This window comes from Apis mellifera, linkage group LG13 (assembly GCF_003254395.2).
Source record: "Apis mellifera strain DH4 linkage group LG13, Amel_HAv3.1, whole genome shotgun sequence".
Lineage (NCBI taxonomy): Eukaryota > Metazoa > Arthropoda > Insecta > Hymenoptera > Apidae > Apis > Apis mellifera.
In genome coordinates this window covers 6,821,118-6,830,979 of record NC_037650.1, presented here as the reverse complement: position 1 = coordinate 6,830,979, position 9,862 = coordinate 6,821,118, and the positions used below count along the sequence as shown (strand labels likewise).

Sequence of the window (9,862 nt, the reverse complement as noted above, 5' to 3'; positions counted from 1 at the left end):
CTTTGCGGGTTTCCGTGGCCGCGGATGCGCCACTTTAATTAGCTTTTCTTCCAACCGATGGTTTATCCACCACCGACGATCCTTCAGCCCAGCCAAGGATTCGAAGAGTCGCGTAATTGACACGCGAAATTGTCTCACGTGTTTGGCCACCGGTTTATTTACCCCAAAACTTTCGTCGAGCGTTCGTCGAGCAGGAGTTGCAGGCATCGAGTTGCCGACAAACCAAATGGAACTTCCCCTCCTCCTCCCCCTCAGTCGGCAAACTCGAAAAGCAAAGCTCGCGACATCTGAAGTCTTAATGGATATTTTGACAGGATAATTACCGCGTGTAATGAGTTTCGTTATATATTATTCTCTTTTTTTTCGAATATCTACGAAAAAATGGAAGAAAAAAATTATAAATATCTTATTAATTCGAAAGAATTTTAATTGAGGAAATTTATTTTCGCGGTGTATAATTTTGTTTGAATTTATTTACAAATGATTTCCATTCGTTTTACGATCTATTTCTTCGTTCGAATATGCAGAGGCATATCATTAGTTTTTCTTACTCGATCCTGAAAATGCAAGCGAGGAAATTACATTTTATAACGGGTCAGTTGAAGGAATGAAAAAGTGCCATCAAATTGAAACTACCATAAAATATCAAGATTCAGACCATAAAGCCAGATTACGATACACGGTAATTATCTATTTTAATTGTGGACTGTATCCGATGTTATCCGAATGGCTGCAAAAAAAAAAAATATGCACGCATTGAATAATCGTTTAAGCTCCAGAAATTTTCTATAAACATCATAAATAATAATTACCTAATTATTCGCATGAAGTTCGCATCTTGAATGGAAGAGTTTTTTCTGCTAGCAAAAACAGGAGAAAGAAGAATATTCGTGAAATTGTTTAAGCACGTTTTCGTTTAAAATTACTATCTTAAAGAAGGTAAATTACATAACATAGTCGAGGCACAATTGCAGAGCATGTTTAATGAATCGTGCTCCAACTAACAACGAGGTAATCATTTGCGATGAAGTTGTGTTTTTTTATGGACTGTTCTGTTTTTTAGAGAGATATGCCGAAGATTTAACAGTTATGAATCATTTAGAGCATAAATATTCGCGATTTATTTACGCTAACATTCTATTTTTAAAAATAAACAAATTTTTTAAAAGATATATACATCGTTATAATTATATAATTTATCGGTTACACGCGTTCCAAATATCAGAATATTTATTTTATCCGGTCTTTTGCATCAGAAATGAATAATTGCAGTTAAATTATTCATATTTGATTAATCGTACAAAAGAATTTATTATATTTATATTATGTTCAATCGTATTTTTAATTTCTAATCAATTGTGTAATCGTTTATTTGTTATTTTTCTTAAATCAAACTGTTAATATTCAGCTTATGAATAAGATGTATTTGATCGTATTTTCCTTAATCGAAATATTCAAACTTTAATGTGTTACGATATGCCAATGATATACTATGTTATAATATTGAACTTGCATAACCCGCCAAAAGAAAGCAAAACACTCGCGCCCTCTGCCCCGAAATCTTATTCAGTTCATGGAACGTGATCGGGAAGTGGACACATATAAAACTGTGTCGTGTTTGGCGGCGATGATGTCGTTATCTATAACCAACATAAAGCCGGTAGTATCGTCGCAGCTGTCTATTCGTAAACACGATCGCGTGTGTGGTAAGACGATATACGAACAAAAGAGCCCAGACGAGTTGAGTTATTCGACACTTTACGCAGGTGAAACGCGATCGGATAAAGTAGCGGAATCTATGGATCGATCCGTAAATCTGAATCGTATTTGACGTAGTCGATAGTGAAAGGTGAACATCTCGTTTCGACCAGTCTCAATTCTGGTTTGCGTGGCGCAACAATTTTTCTTTTCTCTCGGTGTGTGAACAGAAATCGTGTCCCGGCTCATAGAGTTAGTCGTTTGTATTGTCCGTGTAAGCCGTGTGCGAGTGTGTATGTGTCTGTACAGTGTAGAGCACGCGTGATACTTGTCCCCTCGTCGCAGAACGACATAACGATGGAGCATGAAAACGATACGAGGGTGAGGTTAAGAAGAACGAAAAGCGAAACAAGGGCCGAGGAGATACAAAAGGCGGAACAGATGGTGCGCAAATCTCAACCTGACAAACCGTGAGTATTTGTTTTGTAACACACAACACGCTCCGTTTTTTTTTTCACACGAGTCTAATCGACTGAACGACTCGGCTTCTATACTGCATACGATTCACGAACGCACTCTGTTGTTTCCTCGACGAGCAACAAAACTGTCGGTAATAGGAAACGGTCGAAAAGAATTGGTCGACGACGAGAGCACAGTGACACAAAATTTTCAGGCTTCTCTGACGCAACAGACGGCTTTATGAAGTAATACGCATGCGCATTTCACTTTAGATCGAGCGCAACTGGGAACGCGTGTTCCCCTCCTCGCGACGACGAATTCTTCGTCTCGTTTTAACACATGTTCTTCTATACCGTTCTGTCACGTGTTATAATCGATGCGATGGTCAGTCGGTACTGTGGCGCACGGGAATTTTCTACAGCTCGTTTCACAACATCTTTTTCAATAATCCTTACGAAATTAATTACGAATCTTTCAAATTTTATTAATAAAAAAATATTCGATTATTTGATAATCTTTAAGCTTTATGCTTATGACGAAATGAAAATATTTATTATTTCGCAAGAAAGGTTATATCATAAAAGCGAGGGATTTATTATACTAAAAATTTGATTCTATAGTTGGAACGTTTTAGAACGTTTAGAACGTTTGTTATTTAAATTTTTAGACTTCGTAGATTTAATAATTTATTATATCTTATTATTGAGAAATCGATTAGTCAAGATTTTATCGCTCGAATAATATGGAATAGGGGCAAGGTACAAAGTCAGTCTCATCGTGACTATCCGATTTTGTTTCTCGGTTTAATCCAATTGCGCGTACGAAAAATATAATAATATCTCGGAGTATATATTCTGATAATTGAATGTGAATTTTAACACATCTTATATATAAATAATAACGATAATAAACTAAAATTATCAATTGAAACCACGGCAAACTGAGGTGCGGTTCTATGAAATGACTAACGTTACAGTAAATATTTGCAGTGACGTGGCTGATTTCCGAAATGAAGCTAGAAATGAAAATGAATGGTGTAAAGTTCATTCGGTAGAACGGACACGAGGACAGACAATTGAATGCAGTTCTTGAGTGCACGTCGTGGAAACGAAAACTTTCTTAACGAGCCGTTCGGCCCCCTCTAATGGAACTGCACGTCAAGAAAACACGGCTAAAGATAATTCGTTCCCTAGCTATGGTATAATTATTGAGTTTCACTCTTCTTCTCGGTACACGATGTATAACGCCAATCCTTCCCAATTTCTTCGCAACGGCGAAACTTATCTCGATGCAAGGCCCGCGATAACCGACAATGATATTCATATTTGAAAATAATGAGAATGTTGGATAAAGTCATTTAAAGTTTTAAGCGAAGCAAAAATGACAATTAACTGTCCCAACTTTGCGATCAATACAATATCTTTAGACGTTAGGAATAAATAACGAACACGTCGAGGAGTGTTAATCAACTCATCGCTTTTTTTTTTCTTGTTTCTTGTATTTTCTAATAAATCAAACCTTGTCCGATCTGTATCGGATGAATCTTAATTGCGTGTCAATACTTCAGGCCCCTGGTTTTTGAGTTTTAACGAATTGAAGAAAATGTTGAAGTGACGTTTTTAGTCATCCTCGTTTAATTCCTTTTCATCATTTAAATATCGAGTTATCATTATTCGCTTTTTTTTTTACACGGGTAATTAATAAAAATTCATTTCTTTTTTTGTAAGAAGTTAAGGATTTTTGTTTTTCTTCTAAATAATAATTTCATCTAACGATATATCGTTATTTAATCGTTCATCTTTTCTTTTATATAATTTTTTTTTTCTCAAATTTTTTACATTCAATTGTAAGTATGCAATTATATCTTGCATATTGCAGATCGTAAAGAGAAACGCAGAAAATATTTTAGATGGCAGCTTAAAGTCGTTAATAATCCTGAAATAATGCTTGCTTTTCTTTGTTCTAAAGATTGTATATATACGGATTTCTATCATGTTTAACCGATAACGTTGTTAGTTTATGCACTGAATTGTCTTAAGATATATTTGCACGCTATTAGATTAGAGTTTGCTGATATATAAATAGCAATATATCAGGCTTAATCGGGGCTCGCTTCGGTTACATAAACAGAACGTTGTCCGTGTGTTAAGTTGATGGTATTTTATTGCGAAGCGTAGCATTAGCATACACGCGTAAATTTAACCACGATATTTGTTATCCTATTCGTTAGGATTAATTTCATCGAAAAAAAAAAAAAAAATAAAAATAAAAATAAAAAATAAAAATCAATATAATCGAAACAATAAGTATTACCATTTTCGTGAAACTATACATGCAAACTATAGATCGTTATAACTTGCAAATTATTTAATTTCTATAATCTTACGAATATGGCACATATATACAGGCGTCAAACAAAATTCCAAACCTTCATTTAATAAGCGTGAAACGGAAGTTATTGACACGTAGAATGGGAATAGGACAATAGTTCGTTTGATGCCAAATGTTATGACGCTTGTTCCTGAATGCAACTCGCAAACGGATTCTATTAATTAACCAATCAAACGCTCAAAAACCACCATGCGCTTGCTCGAATCACACAGAATCATGTACACGGCTTTAGGTAACGCGAATCGGAACAACATGTTGCATATTCTCTTTGTAACAATTACAGAATAATTCTGATAGGCATGCTTGTAACAAAACCACATACCTTTGTTCGCTGTAATTAATAATCTGTCATCTGCTTTTACACGCGAGAAACTTGCATTAATTAATCAATTTTTGTCTTTTGTCTTTAATCAACTGCAATGTACATGAACGAGCGAATCGAATCGGATAAACAATACATCTTCGAATTATGTAGTTATTTACGTAATATCGCGGCCGAAGTTCAAGGCGAGTGGAACGAGTGGAGCATTTAAACGAATTAATTAAAACGTGACCCGATTTAGCAAGCGTTGCACTATAGATTCGATAATACGATTATTCGATACGTTAATTTATATCTCTTTTTCTCCAAGATTTTTCTTGTTGCATTCTTTTGCAATAATCGACGAGTTTCGAGCGCAACAGTCAGAGCATATTTTATACTAGAATGATCTTAATTAAAATGTTAATTTTATTTGATAGAGATAGGAAAAAATGGCGGACGTGTAGGATAATCTGGTATAAATCGGGGAAATATTTTTCGTACGCATTTGAGCGAGCATTGAATCATCATAAATTCATGATTGGTTTGATTCATTATGGGGGGGGGGCATCCAATTCAAAATCCACCAGGTGAAACCAGGTGCGTTTCTGCAATCGGAATCGCTAATCAAAGAATCCTGGTAGCGTTTTCTGGTAAAGTAGCGAGGGAGAGCTAACTCTCGTTAATATTTCTCGGTAAACAAAAAGGGAGGGAGGGTCGGACGGGTCGGAGAATCCGGAGCAGTGGGCAAATTCCATTTGTTCAGATTTATGAAGTTTCGCGCGCGCATGCGGCTTTAATATCTATCCGCCGTGGAAAAAAATTTAATCAAGTCCCCTGGTCTAATCGAGCGCGCGATCAAAAATTAATGCGTTAAAAACAGGATTAAATCTAGGAGAAGTATTACGAGTTTAAAAAAAAAAAGAAAAAAAAATGAAAGATTACTGGGTTTTTCGTTAGGATTTTAGAGGCGGAGCAGGATCAAGGAGAATGATGTTGCAAATAGCATTTCGCGAAAAAAAGAAGAGAGAGAGAGAGAAACAAAAATAAACGTAACCACTTGGTGCAGTGGTCATTTCGTGCAAGCAAACGTTAATTAGCCAGACGAGACAAACAAACTGGTCGAGGGTTGATGATGCCAGAGGCACTTTATTTCAGAACATATCCTTCCGGCAAGCTCTGTTTTATTAGAGAGAGAGAGGGGTCAGCTAGCGAAAAAACAGCGAAATCTTGTTCCCCCTTTGACATGCTATAATGACCTGCAAACAAGAATCCATTTTTTTCTTCCTTTCTTTCTTTCTTTCTTTCTTTTTTTTTCTCCCTTTTCCATTCCACTCCTTTCCTCTCCAGGAAGGAAAGACTTTTTCTATCCTCGGTTGTTTCCATTCCCCATCTTCGCGCCCCTCCGTTTTCTTCTGCCGAGGGATCGTCCATTATGCCCAGAGAATCAGAGATGGCACACCACTCCTCCGTCTCTTAAACAAACGAACCCTACTGTATTTACCCGTTCCGTGTTTGCCAGATACTTCTTGTTTTCGCCAACTTTGCAATTAGGCGCGAAGCGCGTCTGGGTTCGTTGGACGCGGTGAATATCGAATGATCCTACCTTATCCCTATCCCTTTTGGTCGAAGGAACTCGCACGGAAAGCTATGTCTACCTCGTACGATCTTTCAATCCCAGATTGATTTTAAAGTTTCCGTTTACACGATCGCTCGACTCCCGCGCGCGCTCTCTCTCGTCCTGTTTACTCCCAAATTGAATCTAATTCTCCACGACTCTACCCTCCCCGTAGAATGAAGCACCAAAAATCCTGTCCATGATATATTCATCCAATCTTCTTTCCACTGGGGATGGGGGTGCAAAAGTTTTGTTATTCTCACCGGTGACACGGTGATTCGTAATTACGCGTGTAACGCGTTAGACCTTCCGTGGAGAGGGAATGTGATTAACGTCCACCGCCAACATTTTTTCCAATATCTCTTCACCCTGGAATGACGCGCTGAAGGGCAATAATGATTCGGTAATATGAAGTCGAACGAGAGACGGGTAACAATGATATCCCGGCTATTTTTCTTCTCCATTTTTTCCCCCTCGTATATCGATCGAGTATTATCGGTCCGTTCTCACGAGCCATCCTTCCTCCATCCCCGCTAATATTTCCGCAACAGATTCTAACCGTTGGACTGCTCAGTTTCCAGGGCTTGGTATTCGAATCGCTAATAACCTCGTACGAGGGTGTAGGATACAGAGTGGTAGTAGAAGAGAATAGAAGAGAGAGAGGTTGATAATCATTTGGCGGAGTCTATCTCTTATATCCATCCTCCACGTGCGAATAATCATCATCCAGTGTTACGGTATCGAACGACTGTGGCGAAGGGAAGAAGGGCGCGAAGATTTTCCTCGAGGATTTTAATTTGCCGTTCATGCACATTCATCATCACCATCCCCACCATCTGGTATCATTATCACGAGCCTGGGAATAAACATTCTTTTCGTAGCTTGGAGCGTCAAAAAAAAAAAAAGAAGAAAAAAATAGGAACACTTAGAAACAACGTTTCGACGACCTTTTCATCAAAATTTCCCTCCATGCCTCCTCCTCTTCTTTTTCGCGCGTTTTAAAACGTTTTATTCGTTTTTCTGTTCGGCGGTGTTTCGACTGTTCGACTTTCTTTCTTTTTCTCTCTTTCTTTTTTTTTTTCTGAATTCTACTCCAGCCGGGCAAAAACTTTTTAATCTTCCTCATCGGACCGGAGGACTGGACGTCGCGGAACCGACCGTCGTTTCGGCTGACGCGACTTCGAAACGAATGAGGATTAACGGTATTGTGCTGTCAATCCAGACGTCGCTTTCTAGTTTCCCCTTATTTCCTCCCTTTTCATCCGCCACCGCCCTTTTCTTCGCGAAAGATTGCGGCCGCTGGTGTCGAATCTCTCGCGCGCGTGAAATCAGCCGGAAGAACAATGGAAAGCGATTACGTGGACGGAAAAGGGTGGCGGGGCGTCGGATTAGGCACGAAGACGATTGCGGTTTTTCCACGGTTGGGAATCCACGGTATTGCCCCATACGAGGGGTCCCCCTTCCCATCCTCTGTTCAACTCGAACACCCTAGAAATCGTTCAATTCGCGAAATCAAACGCTCGTCAAAATGGATTATCGGGAGAAAACAAGGGTACATATAATCGTCCGATTTAGAATTAAAAATTTCCATTTCATTTTACGCGAAATGATGGATACTCGTGTTATTCATCGTGGTTAAAATTCCATTCGAATTCGACAACGAGATTTATGCATTGAACTCGTCCTCGTTGAAATCGAGGGGAAAAAAAAAAAGGAAAGAAAAAAAGAACGAGTAGAGAGAAATTATCGTCAAAGTTCTTAACCCGACTTTCTCCCTTCGCCAACAAGGAATTTTCAACGATCCGTGGCTGGCTTCCTCACAACAAGTAAGAGATGGCCCCGAGATGAACGCCGAGGTTCATCGTGAACGGTCGGAATGCGACGGCGAAAGTTAGGGGATGTGAGAGGAGCACGAAGCGACGATAAAACAGGCAGACAGACAGGGGGCATGATGGAACGGTGTTCCGGTAATCGATTCCGGAATATGCTTCCAAGTTGAAGAAAGAAGAATAAGAGGAGCGGAAGGAAGAGGGGGGGTAAACGAAAACCGGGTTGGCAAGAAGACCTGTTTAAAACGCCATTTAATTTTCCTTCATGAATCATTTAGAGTATTCTTCTACCCCTGCCCTTCCCTATCGCCGGTTCCCTTTCATTCCGCTCCCGATTCCGCCCGGTGGCGGACGCCACCCGACCGGCAAGTTTCCCTCCTCATTACACGGGTAATATATGTATATCCGTCTATCGTTTAAATATTCACGAGGGGTGGGTTCCGGTGTCGGGTAGATTCGCGAGGAGAGATACAGAAAGGAGGAGAGTCTTACGAACTCCTCCTTCCTCCTTTTCTCCCATTCTACGCCCTCCAGCCTCCTCTGTCTTTTTTCCTCTCCCCTCATCTCGCCCGTGTCCGCCCTTGTACTACTACGTACAACCGGCTCTCCCGTCTTCCGCATCCGTCGGGGACTGACTTCGAGAACAGCTAAGGGGGATGGAAGAGAAACACGAGTGCCATCCTGCCTTTTGTGCCATCCCCTTTCCCTGCCTCCCTCCCTCGTTTCGAGATCGCGTCAAGTGTTGCTGTACCAGTTTTCGGCGTAGACGTGGTAGACGTGGTAGTCAGTTCATTTATAGTTTGCGAGATAAAAATATACAGGATGTGTGTTATACGGGCTTTCAGGTATATAGAACGCTCGAGAAGAAGAATCTTTTATAAATATCGCATGACTCCTCTCTCTCTCTTACGAATATTATTTACGATATATGTATATAACTTTTATGAAGACTCGTAGATAGATTCGAGATGCAGTGGAAATTGTTCAGATTTTTCTCTCTTCAATCGTTTCTTACGATTCAAAGAGGAGGAAAGATCTTTTTTATTATTATTATTATTATTATCAAAATCGATCCTATGATCCGGGGACAATCTTTTTTGGCATCCTTTCAATTCGTATAACGGAGACGGCGATGTTAACAGCGCGCAATGTACTTTTCACGGACTCGATTGGTTTAGAAAGTGGCCGTTGGACATTGTTCCTTTATCGCGAAGGATTACGAGCGGGATAACCGTGACTCGGATCATCTCGTAATGGCACTTTTGTTGTCAAACGTCGGCTATTAACTTTACGACTCACCGTGCGTTAAATGTAGATTTCGAATGCGTGCGAAAGTTCATGATTCAACGATATAATAAAACGGTGAGCCTCATCCGAATATTAATTGGATAGAATTACAATCGTTACCGGTATCGTCGTTATTAGCCCCGGTCATGAAGCGCATCGGTGTTCCATAGTTTTAACGAGCGTGTGTAATTATCCGTGTAACGATACGAGATTTTTCGAATTAAACTTGCTTTGTCGCGGAATAAGGATAGGAAGAAAAAGAAAAAAAAAATCGAGTTG

The 9,862-nt window shown here is 39.5% G+C and overlaps 1 protein-coding gene and 1 long non-coding RNA gene across 8 annotated transcripts in view; one reads left to right on the top strand and one right to left on the bottom strand.

The window, feature by feature from the left end:
* Positions 1–409: 409 nt before the first annotated feature.
* On the bottom strand, positions 410–1,192 carry LOC102653949. The gene is made up of 3 exons (XR_001705377.2): positions 813–1,192; positions 637–730; positions 410–557 (listed from the first exon to the last, which is right to left on the bottom strand). It is a non-coding gene; the product is annotated as an uncharacterized LOC102653949 (long non-coding RNA).
* A 488-nt stretch (positions 1,193–1,680) lies between these two features.
* Positions 1,681–9,862, top strand: part of LOC552377 (diacylglycerol O-acyltransferase 1) — a 91,446-nt gene continuing 83,264 nt past the window's right edge. For all 7 annotated transcript variants that reach the window (XM_016915826.2, XM_016915824.2, XM_016915825.2 and 4 more), the window contains exon 1: positions 1,681–2,168. In XM_016915826.2, the coding sequence (XP_016771315.1) occupies positions 2,056–2,168 (113 nt within the window). In that variant the 5' untranslated portion in view covers positions 1,681–2,055. The remainder of the gene's footprint in view (positions 2,169–9,862) is intronic.